The following is an 18,825-nucleotide window of genomic DNA, read 5'->3' as shown; positions in this document are numbered from 1 at the left end:
AAGTGCGACATTTTCCCTGCGTGTGCTATAAGATGTCTCTTAGAAATATTACTTTAAATTCCGGAATCCAATTCGTGATCAAACGTCAACATCCCACCGCAAAATCGCTAGTATTTGGAGGTGATTTGAACCTCCAAATTGCGAAAACATCACCTACAAGTTAGTTCTCCGTCCCTCCGTTATATGAAGTATGATGGCGCGTCGATCGTCGCCAGTTTTTCGTTAGACAGTCAATACCGTAACTACTAAACTAAACCTAAAATGATCTCTATGCAATCAAAATGCCCCAACTTGACCACCAATTGTTTTATTTTTTTGAAAGTATTTGGAATGTTTATTGGAATCTCTTCCAGAGATTCGTTTAAAAATATCTCAGAGATTCTTTGGATTCTCTTCCACTTGTTTGTCGGAATTCATTGGAATCTCTTTCAGATCCCTTGGAATAATTTTCAAAGCCTCTGAAAGTTCATCTTCATTCGAATCGTCTGCACAGAGTTGTTGGAGTTATTAGACACTATTCGCAGGTAGTGATTGCTTCCAACGTACATGAAGATTTCAACGATGTTGATAACTTCAAACTTGTGAACGTCGAAACCTTTACTAATGGATTTCTCAACTTTATTTTTCACTTAACAAATGACATTTCTATATTAGTTTTTATTACCAATAGTTTTTCACTGTTTTTTTGTCTTCTTAACCTCGACATGTTCGGTGCATGTGTTCAAATAGTTTTGATCTTCTTCTCCTTCATCATCAAGTTAACTCCTAAATTTCTACCATCTTTTAGTGTTATCCCAGTTTTCGATGCCAACTTTAACGTGCCACTTAGCCTTAAATTTCTAATTATTCGAATGTTTTCCTCCTTCTTCTACTTCAGATATGTAACCAAACACAAACGTAAAATATAAGTGAACCATGGACCAGGTACCGAATTGTTTTTCAGAGATTCTGCTCTAGCAGAAGAAATTTTGACTTTTGCCTCTCATGTGATGAACAGATTGCGATGAGTGAGGTGATGAGATAACCGTATGGGAAACGAAATACATCTAATTGCACATTTTTTTCTTCTTGCTCTTTTTTGTACGGCGAAACGAATGACAAATGCTTTGTTAAGTACTTTCGTTAACGTAAATACATACCATATTTCTTCTATAGTGTTCAATGCACTTGGGCATCTATCTTGCTAAAAACTAAGTTCAAGTAAATGCGTTTAGTTTCACTAAACTAAAAATTAGACTAATACATATAGTTAAATAGTGTTTGGGTGGACGACACTCGGCGGGAAGCTACAGTCTCTCTACAAAGCATTTTCGTCTGCAGAAAATGGTGGATGGAATATTGAGAGATAAATACTGTTACGTAATCTAAAGTAGGGTAAACACTGGATCTAACCTCAAAACCGAAGTACAAGCTTGGACGGAATAAGAATCTTCTTACGTATCTCTTATAAAAATCGGACAAAAAGTGCTTCACTACAAGAGAAGTAAAACGATTTCCTCTAAGGAACTGTAGCTTCTCCGGCGCCCAAAGGGGGTTTTCCAAAAAGAATACAGTGATGTAAAAGCTAGAAGGACGCGTGCTCTGCGATAAAAGTGAAAAGTGTAAAATTATAAAAAAGTTGTACATTGTGTTCTTTGTCAAATCCAACTTGTCTGGAGCCTCGCACACTCTTGTTTGATAATTCGATTCAGTCACTAACCACAGTTTCGATTCGTTTCTTGATGTCAGTCAGTGTGTCTGCGTGTATGAGTGAGATCGCTAATTGTCGTCAAGCCGTCGAAAAAATAAAATGTCATGACATTTTTGACCTGACGATCGTCACTCGCTCTTGTCGTCCATTTAAAAAACCACTTCTCTTCCAAAGAATATAATCTCATCGCAGCGTTAAAAGTGTTTGTGTGTGTCACTCTGTAAAAGTCCTAAGTCCAATAAGCGATGACGAAAGCCTATGTTCGTGCGCTAGAAAGAAGTTGAAGCTTTCGTTTCAGAGATGCAACAAATCGCGAACGCAACTCAAGCTCCCATCGTTCGTTCCCCGTTCCCAGTCTCTTTACCAATCGTCGTCGTCGTCATCGTCATCGTCCCCGGTCTCTTGGCCCTAGGCATCCTCCACAGTTCCTCCAATAGGCCGGAGGACGATCCTCGGATCCGGGTCCAGCATCCGGTCGGATTCCTCGGCGCTGCTAAGGCACGAGTCCTTGTTGTCCGGCATCAGGTTCCGCCGCTCTTCGTCCTCCTGGCGCGTCGGGATCTCCGAAACCGGAGCGTACTGCGTGTGCGACACCAACGGATCGGTGCTGGGGTTCAGCGCCAGGATTTGACCGCCGCTGTTGCCTTGGAGCTGCCGAGCCAGGCCCTGCTTCTTGGACAGGGTGCACGGGCAGACGCAGTGCCGGCGCCAGTCGGCCACCTTGATGTAGAGACCTACCGGAAAAAAGGATATCGATGAACGCGAACGCGAATAGGAAACGATCAATACCTACCAAGCAAGACGAATCCGAGGATGGTGATGAACACTCCAGCCACTATCAGACCGATGTCAAGCTCTTCTTCGGGAATGCTGCCTCCGTCTGGGTGGGCCTCCGGATGCTGCTCGGTGTCGGAATAGTCTGCTGAACCGCTGGCGATCATGGCGACACCTACGAGAAGAACAACACACTTAAATTATTTCACCGACCTCAGTAAAATTTTTCGCCGAGAACCCAACAGCTGAGAATTCGGTAATTTTTAACGCCGAATTTCGGTACTTATTTTACCGAGATTTCGGCAATCCGAATTTTTTGCCGACATCTCGGCGAACGTTACCGAGATTCGGTAAACGTTTACCGAGATCTCGGTAAAAGTTTTACCGAGAATCGTCAAATTATTACCGAGATATCAGCTGTTGGGTTCTCGGCGAAACCGTTTAAGTGTGAAGAAGATTGAATAATTATGAAATTCTATCGCAATGGAATCTCCAAATATTGAGCAGCTATAGATTCCCGGAGCGGAACCTTCCAGATCCCCGGAGTGTAATTTTATAGATTCCTTGAATTGAATCTTCCAAATTTCTGGAACTGAATCCTCCAGATTCCAGGAGCCAATTCTTCCAGATACTCGAAGCAGAAGCTTCCAGATTCCTGTAGGGAATAGATGTAAAAATGTTTTTTTATACATTATTACTAAAGACAATGGAAATTCGCGATTTCGCGGAAGCCGCGAAATCCGCGAAATTTGGCCTTAGCCGCGAAATTCCGAAAATCCCGCGAAATGCCGCGAAATTTGTTAAATTTAGAGAATTTAAAATTAGGATATTTGCTTATGAAAATGGGTAATTCATTTTTAATTCGAGGTTCCATCAAAAATGTTCTAATCATTTAGTTTCAAGTTGGATGGTTTTCTGGTTTTCTTGTTGTGTTTTAAATTTTGCATCGATAATATAATATTAAAGTTACCGTGATGCATCGAAACCCGGACGGGACCAATATTCGGACACTCAGATAATAATCATGGATTTCACTGTTATTTTATTTTAATATAATATAAATTTTATATCTCTCTGATAAAATGAGTTATTGGGTATCCAATTCCCTTTAAAATCAATCTAGTAATCCTTGTAATAAAACAAAAAGTAATAAAAATGACAAGCTTGTCCCCATCAGCGGTCGTTGTTCATCAATCCACAAGTCCATATCAAAATGAGTAGCTAACGTGTGATCAAACTTTAAACATTAAAATATAAGAAAAATGTGTTATTTTACGTTGATATTGTGCTCTACTTTATACATCGCAGTAAAGGGCTTCAAGGATGTCAGAAAAATTACAAACTTGTGTTATTTTATGTGAATAAATGACTGTCCGGGAGTTAGAACCACTGTTTTCAATTCCGGACGAATAGTGATTACACTCTATGTTATTGAGAAGAAACTGTGTTCAAACTTTAAATAGAGAAGAAACATAATTGCATATTACATAAGGTATAAATAGTGCACAAAAAGTGGAATAAAGTGAAATATCTGTGGATTTTCCTTGTATTACTACAAGGCAGTCGAAGTCATATAGCAAAACAGATTCAGATAATTAAAATCAAGTTTAGCGAAGTGGTTTGCGCTTTATTTTTATTTTATCGAGATAGAAATTACAAGATAGAGGTTAAATAAGCATGAATTTGCAGGGTTTTGGTCAATATATACTACAAATTCCTTGTAAATGTGCTAATAATACAAATGTCCGGATTTCGATTCCAGCGTGTCCGGTTATTGAAACCATGATTGAACACCTGTCCGGATTTAAAAACACGACGAACAATTTAAATTCAACGGTTTTGGTAAATAAATCGTAATAAACACTACAAAATATGCTACTATAATCAAACTTAGATCTCGATTTGTTAGTTTCGAAGCAAAATTTTTGAAAAACTGAACTAGAGCATGTTGAAAATAGTGTTTAAGTATATGGCTCGTCTTAAGCGTCCGGGTATTGATGCATCACGGTATAATCTAAATTTGGAAAATGAAAAAAAAAAAATGTAATAAAATTCCGTTAAGTTTACACATATAAAGAATATTGCCATTGTAAACATGCGTTTGCATGTTAAATATGGTCAAAACTATGGGACCGCGACAAAGCCGCGAAATTTTGATTTAATTGCCTGGGTCACCCGCGAAATTTCTGAAATTTTGCCGCGAATTTCCATTGTCCCTAATTATTACATCTATTCCCTACAATTCCCAAAGCAAAATGTTCCAGATTTCTGGAACGGAATCTTCCAGATTTCCACAGCGAAATTTTCCACATTCCCGGAGCCGAATCTTCAACGATCGCGGATAGTTCCAGATTGCTGGAGCGGAATGTTCCAGACTCCCGGAGCAGAATCTTGGAGATCCCAGAAGCGGAATCTTCCAAAATCCCGGAACGGAATCTTCCAGATTCCTGAAGCGGAATCTTCCATATTTCCGGAGCGAAATATCACAGTTTCATATTCCCGGAGTGGAATCTTCTATATTCCCGGACCGCTTTTTGCTAGATTCTTGGAGCAGAATCTTCCAGCTTCCCGGAGCAGAATCATCCTGATTCCCGGAGCGGAATCTTACAAATTCCCGGAGCGAAATACTTTCGGACTTTCGGAGCGGAATTCTTTCAGATTCTCGGAAGGGAATCGGCTAGATTCTCAGAACTCCGGAGATTCTGGGGAATCTTCTGGAGTTTCGGAGCAACTCTTCCGGTGATTCGGGGGTATCTTTTGCGGAGATTCAGAGGAATCGATTGCAGAGTGTTATAGCCGTAACCAAGGCCAAAAGTCGTTATCAAGGAAAAGACGATGTTGGTACGAGCTAATGTTTTAGTGAACTTGCTTGGTTGGTGGTTGGTTAACTAATGACAATTAAGGCCGCACGGGACGTCATCATAATCAACCTTTCCATTTCAAGAAGCAAATCCCAAGAACCACTCCATATATAGATGCGAAAATGTGTCACTATGATTCTATATATGTAGTGCACAACCCGATAAATTTTCAGCTTCATCGGTTCACTAAAACTCGAGATTTGCTTCCACAAAGTTTTGATAATTATTGTTAGAGTGAGACGAAGGATAGGAAAAAAACACGGTCTCCCGTGTCCCCTTAATTTTCTAATTTGCATTCACGGCCTACTAAGATGATTTCAAATAAGGCTAGGCCTGCCACATCTCCCCCTCTTAGAAGAAGTCGTAAGAAGAGAGCCATCGGGGAAGTCTTAATTCACGTCCGGAACGGCTTAGAAATTCTCCACTTGGCGCGGTCATTAATGCGGTTTGGATTTCTTCTACGTTTTGATTCTGTTACACAATGCATGTTCCCCACGTACCTTCGTCAGGACAACCAGTCGAGTGAGGCCGACGTCGGAAGACCAGTGGAAATGAGAGCTTCGCGGTGATTGCGACAGGAGATTGCACTTCCTCTACAGGGTGGCCACCATATTTTCATTTTGAAATTCCCGCTTTTTCCCCGGTTTTCCCGGTACAATCGCCAACATTTTCTCGGTTTTTGATATAGCTAATTGAAGATATTTCAACTCAATTTCTAATCTTTTGATCTTTTCTTCATGAAAGTAAAGAGTTCTCCAAAGCAAACAACACACTTAGAATGAAAGAAAAATCTGTGAAATATGATTCAACAGATTTTTCTGTGGAACAACAGTGGTTTCTACATAACTGTCAAAAATTCGGTGAAAGCTAAAATATTACAAAAGTTTGTGAAACTGACATGAAGCTCGATGAAAATCAATCTATTTACCATATACCGAAATTTACACTGAAAATCTGTGAAATCATAAGGTGTGGCCGGCGTATTTATAATTACGAATTCTACTAAAGTTTTTGTTTTTTGTATATTTATATAAATATATTGGACTTCATGTCTAATTTTGTTCTCGCTATTCAGAAGAAGAAATCACCGGAAACTCGTAAAATATCTCCGAATTATTCAATACTTTTGACAGCTGAAGCTGGAAAATTCATGGATTGATCGATGAAATTAAACATCAATATTCGGTGAAATTGCACAGAAATTTGTGATTTATTCTAAGTGTGAAGCGTAAGGTGAAATTTAACGAAGCCACACATGTAGAAGCATGTATCTCTACCTTATTTATTATTATTTTTGTCGATTTTTTAAAGAATGAAATATTAGTTCCTTTTTTAAATACAGTCATCTCTCCCTAACTCGTTATTGAAGGGACCATCGAGTTAGGGAGGTATCGAGTTACAGAACACAAAACCAGTGCAACTGCGATCCAAGGAACCATCGAGTTAGCCATGAAAACCAACTTTTACTATGGTTCACTAACTCGATATCGAGATACGGATTATCGAGTAAGGGAGAGTTAACTGTAATTGATTGTAAGAAAAAAATATTGTACCTTGATTCAAAACATCGTGTCAAAAATATTAGAGAAAAGGTTAAAAAACAGTATTGGAAAGATTTGAAAAATATTTCGAAACATGGTTAACGATGTTGTGAGGATAGTCGAACATTTTTAAGACACATAGGGACCTATTTTATAAGTTGAGTCGATCAAAATGACTCGACTGGAGTCATTGTCGACCAAAAATTTTGCTCGACACGACTCTGTCACTCGAATTTTTCGACAGTTGTCACATAGAGTGACTGAATTACTATGGGAGTCGATGGGTGACATCTGAAATATGCATGCTTACTTTGATCGACAATGACTACAGACGAGTCACATAAATCTGCTCGAATTACAAAATAGGCCCCATAGTGTAGAAAGTAGAAATTAATTCATTAAAAAAATTAAGCATTCCAATGTGTTATGATGATGATGATGATGATGGTCCCACCACATACCCCTACAAAGGTTTGAGCGAGACGATATATCTTTAAGATAATTAATTATGATCAATGTTAACCAGATTTGCAAACAATAAACGGTCTGATTATATCAACAGATATAAACAACATTACAAGTTCCCATACTATACAGCAAAAAAAAAATGGTAAAAAAATCTGTTGGTCTCAACCACACTTTTCATAAGTTTTAATAGTGATCAAGAAAGTTCAACAAAATCCAAAACATTGCCAGAATTGATAACCCCGCCGATGATGTCAAAACTATCGGAAACATTTCAATTTTCAAGAAATTTCCGACATTCAACCAGAAAACTTACTACTAATGCATGGCATCCACCAACAGCCTAAATTGTCAATTCAAATGATAAGTAATCAAACAGTCGTTTATACCTGTGTACCGCGCGCGGGACTCAAACCTCCGTAGACTACACATAAAAAGGAATAAACTATAACTACGTCAATATATAAAAAATCCATCATCATCATCGAGGCGAACATCGTAGTTTATTAGTGCCCCAATAATTATTAAACATATTTTACAATATAGTCAATACAAAATATCCGTTAGTCAAAACTTCGTCAAAATACAGTATTAGTCAAGTACAAAAAAGTTAACATGTAGCTGTTCAGAAGGCAGCTTTGACGTGTGAAATACATAGTCTCTTAAACTGTGATAGAGTTGCAGCATGTTTGATGTGTATAGGCATCGAATTGAAAACATTTATTCCTTTAAAAAACAAAGAGTTTTGTGAAGCACCGTACAAAAACTGTGGTGTTCTTAATTCAGTCGCGTTTCTAGTATTATATCTATGAATGTCACTTCCTCTTTCAATTCGATCACACAAATATCGAGGCAATAAACCGTTAATTACTTTAAAAATGAACACCATCGTCAAGAATACAATTCTTTGCTTCACCGATAACCATTTCGCTCCTTTTTTAACCGTATCTCTTTCGTTCTCTTTTTTTATAGCATGTCTCCATTTAAAGCCAGACACGCTTAACAGTTTCTAGACATGTTTTGTCATGATGTTTTTCCAATTCTCTTATCAGTCATGTAAATAACCTATATCTACTACACAACCCTCTTGAAGAAAATTCACCACTTGCTGGAGAACTGGATCTTTTCGCGTTTCAGCCACTATCATCTGGTGCGTGACTGGAAGGTTACTGCCGGTGTCATCGAGAACTGCTTTTGCTTCGGATTCGACGTGCACGGCCGCAATCACGTAATCTTCATCTGGTCTGCGTTGTGCTGACATCAGTCGGGACAGGAAATCTGCGTAGCCGAAGTTCGTTGTCGAAACGTGCTTCATGTCGAAGTCGTACAGCAGGAGTGTCAAGGCCCAGCGTTGCAAGCGGTTTGCTGTGTATACCGGAATCCCCTTCTTTGGACCGAAAACCTTGAGGAGTGGTTGATGGTCGGTCCGTAGAAGAAAGTGGCGTCCGTAGAGCATTTTGTGGAAACGAGTGATCGCGAAAAATAGGGCCAATGCTTGCTTTTCCAATTGGCCGTAGTTCGTCTCTGCTGGTGTCAGTGATCGAGAGGCATGATCGATTGCCTTCACCAAGACCTACTTCGATGCATCTGTTGCGACAATGATCTCCTTGGAAGAGTCGTAGTGGGTAAGAAGCAGATCGTAGAGGAGAATCTGGGAGAGTGCGAAACGTCATTTTTTGAGACGTAAGTGAAAACCATACTCACGAATACGCTCGAGAACGGCGTGGAGATTGCGATCGTGTTCCAGCTTGGTGCGACCAGCGATGAGGATGTCATCCAGGTATGGCTTGACTCCAGGTTTGCCGGCCACCATGCTGTCGATGATGCGCTGGAAAGCGCTGGGTGCCGACTTGGCTCCAGGGGGCATCGTGGAAAAGGCCACGATGAGTGTTCACGGTGAGCAGTTTTCGTGATTCCTCCTCCACCTCGTACTGCAGGTAAGCCAGAGGAAGTACGACAACAGCCAGCAGTAATAATGGCCTACGGGGTGCATCCGCCGGAGATTTTGAATTTGCGCAGCAAAAAAATGCCGGAGGATTTTGCGGATTTTAGACATGCTTGGGATATTTACGTGATTGCGGATGAAATTTAAGAGAAACTTAAAAAACTTCCTGGGAACAGAGTCGATGGAAGTGCTGAATACTTTACTGGCTCCAGCGTAGCAAAATAAGATAGCAGCAATCTTGACAGCGCTTCAAGGTTCATGTGTGCCACCGACGAACGAATCTAAGGTATATTGTATTTGAACTTTGAGTGAATACACTTTCGAGTGTATTCAGCACCCCATAAATATTCAGCAGAATAACTGGCAACACTGAATATGTAAGCAAGGAGTTGCGTTTGTTCTGCAAGGACAAGAGCATTAAAATGAAGTACACGTATCCATATACGCCGGTACAGAACGGCGTAGCGGAGCCTATGAATCGAATGTTGGAGGAGAAAGCTCGCTCTTTTCTGTTTGATTCTGGAGTCGATCGTTTGTTCGGAGGAGAGCATTGGCGTAAACAGGGAGGGGCCAGGGGGGGCCTGGCCCCCCGAATCATGGGCTTGGCCCCCCCGAAATAAAATGGAGAAGAAATGAGAATATAGTTAAAACTAGTTTTTAGTACAAAACATGCACTTATGAAATTAAACGCGTTAAATGCATTTTGAATATAAATTTCTGGATGATCATTGTTTGACAGGCAATAGCAATATGTAATTTTAAAACGTCACATAGTGCCATACTGTTTCCTTTTTGCCCTTTCCCGATTTTGAAATTCATTGAAGCATGTTTTAGAATTAGCAGAACTGGCTTGATCTATTTGTAGTGGTATTATTAATTAGAAAACCAAAGTCTCTTCATATTTTAAAACTAGCTGCGATATTTTGTGATCAATTATCTAGAATGAATCGTTGCTACTAGGAAATGTTTGTGTATGAGAATTATGGTAAAATTTTACAAAAAAAAATCTCAAAAATAAACAATGGTGCAGCAAGCGAACTATAGTTTCTTCACATTTTTCGCGAACCTTTAAATGTTTCATATTAAAATTTATTAGTCATTCGATGTATTTGTCTACAAAACGTCGGGAACAGATATGAACTGCTAGTAAGTTGACGACAGTGAAGCAGTTGCATTCAATAGTGACAGCTAAACTGTTAACATTGAAATTCCTTTACGTATAGTAAGATAGTGGCGGATTCGTATAAAAAACAACATCAAACCGTGTAAAGGCGTAGATTTCGCAACATTTTTTTTTCAATTTTCAATTAACAAAAATGATCTGAAGTGGTCAGATTGAAAAAATAATAAGACCATGTTACTATGTGTTTCTGTAGAACAAGCGTAAAACCTAGTTCATACTGAAGATTGTTTTTAGACACGTTGGTATCCAGCCTAGGGCTGAAAATCTCCTTAATAAAGCTATAATAATAATAATTTTAGACACGCTTTTAATTTTTCTATATGTGTTTATAATATGACTTTTTTTATTATTTTTTCTTACGCAACATTTTTTGGCGTCTTACGTAGGTTATATGGAAATTATTTCAATTCTTTTTTTGTCTTTGTAAACGAGATTTTTAAGGTGATTATAGAACGAAGCCACACCTCAAATTTTCAAGAGCACAAGACTTGAGAACCAAACAGCGCTCCGCGTTGAAAATCTATCCCATTGGTTACCACCTGGGAGGGAGAAACCAATACAAAATTTCTGTACGTCATAGTGAGCCGGGATTCCGCTGTCAGGAACTGTCACTGTGAGCCCAGATCTCAAACATTGGACTAACATGGAAAAAGCGCGTAACTGATTAAAACACATTTTCGCATTTAATCATAAGTGACAAAAATCGAATGAAAATCAATTCATGCACACAATGCAAGTAATGTCACGTGAGCACCTTTCAATCGGATTGAATATAAAGCATTGAAAAACGCATCGTTTTACTTTTTCCAATAAAAATGAATATTTAGTGCATAGAAAACTGTGGCCCTTTTTCCATGTTTGTCAGGAAAAATCGAAAGTACACAACAAAACAAAACTAGCGATTTTTCCCAAGCCTGCCTTGATTGTTGTTGGCAAGCTGGAGTTATCTTGCAGTTCAAATAGAAATTGTTCTATATTTCGTGTGTAGTATCGGTGCCTCCCTTCCAGGTCACCACCAGCAAGCGAGCAAGCTGATTGGTTTTCAACGCGAACTGTTGTCTGATTCTTTCGTCTTGTGCACTTGAAAATTCAAAGTTTGGCTTCGTTTTATAATCACCTTAACCCTGGGCTAGTTCATCTCGAGACCAACAGCTATAACTTGTTTAGTCATAAGTGACTATCACCGGGGTGGGCTTCGATCCCAGGTCCTCGATGTGTACGGTTAGCGGTTAGACTACACTAGGTCCGTCCTCACATCAATTCGGTTCAGAGATTTTTTTTTTCGTTTTAAATATATATGCATTCATGTACAATTTCTGTTATTTGTAAGAAAAATAGAAAAAACTTGTTTCTAGAATAATGAGGAGATATCGATGATGTACTGCATTGTTTTTTATATGTTTTTATTGCAAGTATGAACAACTCTAGATTAGACATTAGAATTTTATACGTGTAAAATCAAAATACATTCTTAAATTTGTCTTGGCTCAGTTTGCTTATTTTACCAAGTCCAATGAAGCAGCCGTTTGTTAGACGACCTTTACTAACATCTATGTCAATCTATTGTATGAAAACTTATTGTTTTCCAAGCATGAGCTCACGATTTATAGTCAATATGTATTTCTCAGTCGTACATTTATATTTTAAGACCAAAATTAAACATTACTAGAGAGACTGGGACAAAAGTGCGAGTGAGACAAGATTTTGTTTTTAAGATTTCTAGCTCGATTCAAATCAAAGCTAATAAAAACCATAGTGTTCAAGGATAGATTGAGATTTGGAAAAATTATGGCTATTCGTTGTTTTTTAACGCAAAAAATAAAATTTTTGGTCAAACTTTCATTGCATGGAAATGAATAAGGATAAAATCTTCTTTTATTATTTATGTAAGGCCGTTTTTAGGCATCATAAGGATGCTTTGAGGTGTATTGATTGCTACATAATTGCTTGGAATCAATTTTTGGCCCATAGTGTGGCAAAAGTTTGAATCAGCGGGGCATAAGTTCAAGTCATATAAGCTTACAGAGAAATTCACAAATTACCCCAAATTCACACGAAATTTAACGAAATTTGGCTGATCGTGCAAAAAAAGTTACAAACTTTTCACATTTTCACTTAGTTTTGCAAAAAACTGCTTTTTTTGGGCTTTGGGCAATTTTTCTTTTCAACTGCTATTGTTTTCCATCCTGCTTTCTTCAAACAACTGTTATCGTACGAATTTGCTGACAACAGCTTTATTTGAATACAAAAAAACCTTTCAATTCTTCAATATGATGTTAGCCAAGCAGGTTTAGGTTTTAAAGTTTTTAACTCTAAAAAGATATTATTCAATCCTGTGTTCAAATTTTGGTTTCATGAGGTTTAGAGAAATGAATCGTTCGCTACAGAAATTCTGAGCAACAATAATCCATATTTTCAAACTAGCAAGCGTTATTTTTTTTTCAAAGGCTAGGTTTTTTTTTAACTTGTCTGCTTCAAAAGGTTTGATTTTCACATTGATCTTGAACCTTAATTGAACTGATACATTTAAATCTTTATCTTGTTTTATAACTTTGAAAAAGTTCTAGTTCAAATCTAAATGGAAAGGTAAATCCCGATTATAGTCTGTTTTTTTAATTCTTGTATTCTATTCGATATCATTAGATTGGGTTGAAATCATCATCTTGGCAATATAAAACGATAAAATAGATTTAAAGATGAAAGTGACATTTGGTATCTAAGAAAGTTGATCAATCGGTTTTTAGCGATTTTTAGGTTTTGATCCACCTCTGTATGAAAGTACGCGACTCGGTTCACAAATATTATCGAAACAAGCATTGTTAAGTTATCTAAATCCCTTATGACTTTTATCTCTCATGAGAAAGGGGCCGTGGCCCCCCTCAAGTCTGATGGCTATTTACGCCCATGGAGGAGAGGCGGTACAGACCGCTGCGTTCCTTACCAACAGGAGTCCTGCTACTGCCCTTGGTGAAGAGATGTGGGAAAAACGGAAGCCCGAGGTTTCGAAGGAAACTCGACGAGAAAACTTAGAAAGATTTGTTCGTCGTATACGGCATAAATGGCTACAGCATTTGGGATCACCATCAGCTGCGAATCGTAACGGTTCGCGACGTTGCTATCGACGAAAGCGTGTAAGCCGGCAGTATTGAGTAGAAGCCAGCAAAACTGGTGAAAACGGCCCGGATTCGAGTGGATGCGAACGCTTAGGCTGACGATGATGGTGATCATTTTGAAGAGGAGCCCGAACTGTCTGGTGGCGGTAATGTTGAGAAAGTTCCGGATCAGGATGGCGAGGAAAGCAATGAGGAGTCCGAGGTTTTCGACAGTTTCGGTGAAAAAGAGGAAGTGGTTCCAGTTCATGTGGAGGAGTCGTCTGGTCGAAGCCGAAAGCCACCGGGGTGGCACAAAGACATGACGTTCAGCGGCTTCGCACTAGGTGCCATGGAGTATGCGGCAAACTTCCCAAGCACCGTGGCCGAATTGAAGAAGCCAACGTAGCCGCTCACCAAACTGCCGGAAGGGAGAAAGTCCATCACGTGCAAGTGGGTGTTTCGTATCAAACCAGGAGAAGGCTGGGAACCAGACCGATACAAGGCTCGGTTGGTTTCGCGCGGCTTTAGCCAACCATTCGGATTCGACTACACCGAGACCTACTTACCGGTCTCTAAGATGGACACGCTAAGAATGATGCTCGCATTAGTCAATCAAGAACGGATGCTGATCTGTCAAAAGGACGTTCGGACAGCGTTCCTCAATGGAGATCTGACCGAAGCGATATTCATGGTTCAGCCTGAGGGGATCGAGCGTGGCGAAGGACTTGTTTGCCTATTGAATCGATCTCTCGGCATCGAAGGCGTGGAACGATCGATTCCATCGATTTATCACGAAGCTGGGATTTAAACGTACGAATGCTGACCAGTGTTTGTGAAGAGATCGTTGTCGAAGGAGTTCGAAATGACAGATTCCGGAGAGGTAACGAGCTTCCTCGGAATGAAGATTGAAAGGGATGTCGAAGGGGGAGTTCTATGGATTAGTCAACAGAGATATCTGCTGGACCTGTTAGCCCGATTTGATATGTCTGACGGCAAATCGAGTTCCGCACCAATGGAGAACCGGCTTCGACTGGAAAAAGGAAAGGAATCCTAGCCGTCTTCTTCTTCTTCTATCTGGTGTTACGTCCCAACTGGGACAAAGCCTGCTTCTCAGATTAGTGTTCTTTATGAGCACTTCCACAGTTATTAACTGAGAGCTTTCTTTGCCGATTGACCATTTGTGCATGTGTATAATCGTGTGGCAGGTACGAAGATACTCTATGCCCTGGGAATCGAGAAAATTTCCTTTACGAAAAGATCCTCGACCAGCGGGATTCGAACCCACGACCCTCAGCATGGTCAGCCGTACAGGGAGTTGATTGGCTGTCTGATGTATGTGACGCTGGCCACCCGTCGAGACCTGTCAGCAACTAATATTTTTTTTAGCCAATCCTAAAGCTGTCCCACCGAGCAACATTGGGCTTCTCAGAAACGTGTGCTGCGATATGTAAAGGGTACGGTGGATGTTGGACTGAAATCAAAGGGCAATGATAGCGCGCCCCAGTTGGTGGTATTTTGCAATGCCGATTAGGCTAACAACATTGCTGATCGGTGATCCGTTTTAGGCTACTTGTTTGAGATGTTCGGATGTATTGCTGCGCTCGTTTTAAATCCACATCCAGCGGCGGTGGTAACGCGCATAAGATATGTGCGCAATTCAAACGCAACGTCAAAATTCAAGTAGCCTTGGATGTTTTCGTTCTTCAAGGACGCAAATGTTTCAAATTTGCTAAATCTGAAACATTTGGTGATTTTCAGATAATCGCATTACGTGGATTTATCTTGCAGAGCACAATACTACAACATGGGCAACACGTAAACAGCGGATTGTGTCACTGTCATCCACCGAGGCAGAGCTGGTGGAACTCTACGAAGCGACATGCGAAGATATATGGATCGTTCGGCTTCTGAAAGAACTAGGATTCCACATCAAGGTGCCGATTTTAACTTCGAAGATAATCAATCCATCAAAGTCATGGAAAAGCCAAAGAATCGGAGTAAGCTGAAATACATAGATGTTAAACATAACTTCGTGAAGAAGCTGGTGCAGAAACTGGTGAGTCCGGGACCGTTTCGGCGTCTTCACTCGGCAATCGGCCTGGGAGCATAAAGTAAGGCGGAGTATTAGAGTATGATTTATAGCCTTCTGCCTGGAACACCTTCAGAGTGTATTTTTGTGCGGCTTTTGTGCTGCTGTCAGTTAGATCAAAACAACAAAGCGAACTTTTTCGCAATGAGCCATTTTACGTTTCGGAACAGCTGATCGCCGCAACGGCGTCAATTGACAGGAGAGCTGGGATTAAATTCAGGGTGATTTTCAATAACGCCTCATCTTACCAAACGAGGACATGGAGAAAATGACAAAAATGAGATCCAAAAATGTTCGTTACTGCAACATTACACCTAGTTATTGTATCAGCTACCTCTTTGTTACCCATATTGCATATAAAAAAGCACTTTTGTGATCAGAAATATTTTAATAATTTTTCTCCATTTAAGTTTTCGCCTGGATGAAAAGCTACGCTAGAAATGCGCACAGTCATCAACCATCATCATCGCGAAAACTGACGCCGATGATTGAAAAATCCCAGGTCTCCTGTCATTTGACCAGGCTTCGTAAAATGGCTTATTGGAGAATAAAAGGTCAAACACATATTTGTTGTGTTAGTGCATATTCGAAAGAGAGCTTATCGTTTAAGAGAGAAAAAGGAATAGGAATGCTGTGCTATGAAACAGAACAGAAATACAAGATCAGAAGTTATCTGTACGCAAACTGAAGCAGACGTGTTTCCTGAAACCTTTTAATTACAGTATCACCGAAACTCTATATAAGTCTACCTCTTAAAACGTATACTTTTTGGTTTCCACCTCGATTCAGTCCGCTTTGTAGTTATTACAGCTGGCGACGAGGAGTAAGTACGGTAAAAAAAAAGTGATTTTTGCGACAGTGAATCGTTTTAGTGCTAAAAGTGTTTCGCCCTACATTCCCAGAGTCAAGTAAGTTTTTTTTTCCCTGGGAAGAGCTAGGAGATTTTCGGCGGACAAAGCGTCATTTTGAAGTGCATTTTTTATATTGTTTGTAGTCCTTTTGTTCTTTGCTTTTTGTTTGACTTTCAAAGAGGTGCGAAATTACAACCGATAAAACAAAAGTGATAGTGAAAGAGTTTTTAATTGTGTCAAAAAGCATTGTTTTGTGTTTTCAACGACTATCAATCATTTAAACAAACGAATTGTGGATATTTTTTAAGAGAAATTGAATTTTCCAGCAGCATTTTTTGCTTGTTTTATCTTATTTTTAATTTTCACCATTTTGTTTTTTTTTTTCTGTGTAGCTATTCCGTCTGACGGGTCGTTGCGAGAGTGAGTTCGTCGATTTCACTGATCATTTACGACGGACGAAGTTCACTCACTAATCCGTTGCTACATGTGTGAGTGGTAGGAAAACAAATCGAGCAGTTGAGTTACCAGTCGTACCGAACAAACCACCATACACACTACTACATAGTAGCAGGCAACGACTCGGGTAGCGAGGCAGACAGCGCGGTGCAGCATTTTGTACGTGAACGAGAAAACGGTGCATCCTCAGGTGCATTGTTTCATTTGTTTTCGGGCAACACAAAGAAAAGGATCAGCTGTTTCAAAAACATCGTTTTGTGCGACGTCTGTGATTAAGTTCCGTTGGTGCCTGCTAGCTGCTGCTGTTGGAGGCTGTTTAATACTTGATGTAATACCACAAGCCGGTGTTTGCCGTGGTTTTTTTCTCCTGCATGCTGTTTGTATCCGCCACAATATTCTCCCAAGGTGAAGTACTTCGGTGTCAAGGTACGTGACTTTGTTTTTGTTCAATATTTTGGAAGTTTTTATATTGATATTTTATTGCGAACGCGCATGATTGTAGTTTGATTTGTGCTTTTGTTTTGTTTTATTTTCAATAAAGAATGTCGGTGTCAACAACCATTGAGCCATATTTGCCAAATTCAATTCCGTTTGCGCAATACATTGAGCAGCTTGAATATGTATTTCTTAATAACAATGTGCCTGAAGAACGATACAAGACATCCTTTTTAGCCGTGTGTGGTGTAACGGTTTTTTCTGAAATCAAAAAACTTTTTCCCGGTCAAGACGTTAAAACCCTATCTTATCAGCAGATTACTGAGCAACTAAAAAAGAGGTTCGACAAATGTGATTCGGAGGTGATAAATAGTTACAAGTTTTGGAGTAGAAGACAGGGAAGAAATGAGAAGTCTGAGGATTTTGTGATCGCGGTAAAGGTTCTAGCCGAACAATGTGGGTTTGGTACCTTTAAAGATAGGGCAATCCGAGATCTTCTAGTGATAGGAGTATACAACCGAGATATTCAGAAGCGCTTGTGTGATGAGGATGATTTGTCTGCTGCAAGAGCGGAGAAGCTCATACTGAATCATGAGATTTCCAATTTTAGAACAAGTGTTTTGAAAGATGACGATGATCAAAATACTTCCATAGTTGCTCGTTTAGGAAGAAAGGAGGTACGTTCTCGCTCGAAACAAAGATATCGTGGTAGGAGTAAGAGCGGTAATCGCAGTGTTTCATTTTCGCCAAGGCATAAGCAAAGAAGATATGGGGACCGGAGATATGATTCAGAAAAACCGACATATTCCTGCTCTTTTTGCAAAAAGACGGGCCACACACGGAAGTTTTGTTATAAGCTGCATGGTAGAGGGCAGCGTTCAGCAGATGTCAAGTTCCTAGGATCGCCGAAGAAATCCACTAGTGCTACCACAAGTGGAAGTGGAAATTTTAAAAGGCCCGTTTACACTGATGACGAAGACGATGAGGATTTGCCTTGCATGATGATTTCCTCGATCAATCGCATAAATGAAGCTTGTTATGTGGAGGTTTCGGTTGAGAAAAGTGTTTTGACGATGGAAATTGACTGCGGCTCAGCAGAGACCGTTATTTCCGAAGAACTGTTTCTAAGGAACTTTAAACACATCAAACTCTCACCATGCAACAAGAAACTGGCAGTAATTGATGGCAAAAGATTGAAAGTTTTGGGCAAAATAAGCGTACCAGTTCATCTGAAAGGTCGTAGGCAGCAACTGTGCATGATAGTGCTTAGGTGTGAAAACGATTTCATGCCATTGATGGGTCGCACCTGGTTGGATTGCTTTTATGAAGGATGGCGAAACATTTTTTCGAACTCAGGAATTCAGAACGAAAACATTCACAAGATTGATGAGGAACATGTGGTTGATGAGTTGAAAAGTAAGTTTTCATCAGTTTTTGATGGGG

General features: G+C 39.7%; 1 protein-coding gene across 1 annotated transcript in view; it reads right to left on the bottom strand.

Moving 5' to 3' along the window:
- Positions 1-777: 777 nt before the first annotated feature.
- The window catches only part of LOC5575968, a 38,975-nt gene continuing 20,927 nt past the window's right edge, over positions 778-18,825 (bottom strand). The window contains exons 4-5 of the mRNA XM_021839006.1: positions 2,484-2,639; positions 778-2,424 (exon numbers count right to left, since the gene is read on the bottom strand). Of these exons, the coding sequence (XP_021694698.1) occupies positions 2,099-2,424; positions 2,484-2,639 (482 nt within the window). The 3' untranslated portion in view covers positions 778-2,098. The remainder of the gene's footprint in view (positions 2,425-2,483; positions 2,640-18,825) is intronic.

The sequence above is a fragment of the Aedes aegypti genome, chromosome 1 (assembly GCF_002204515.2).
Source record: "Aedes aegypti strain LVP_AGWG chromosome 1, AaegL5.0 Primary Assembly, whole genome shotgun sequence".
NCBI lineage: Eukaryota > Metazoa > Arthropoda > Insecta > Diptera > Culicidae > Aedes > Aedes aegypti.
The sequence above is the reverse complement of the archived record's forward strand: the minus strand, read 5'-3'. Positions and strand labels throughout refer to the sequence as shown.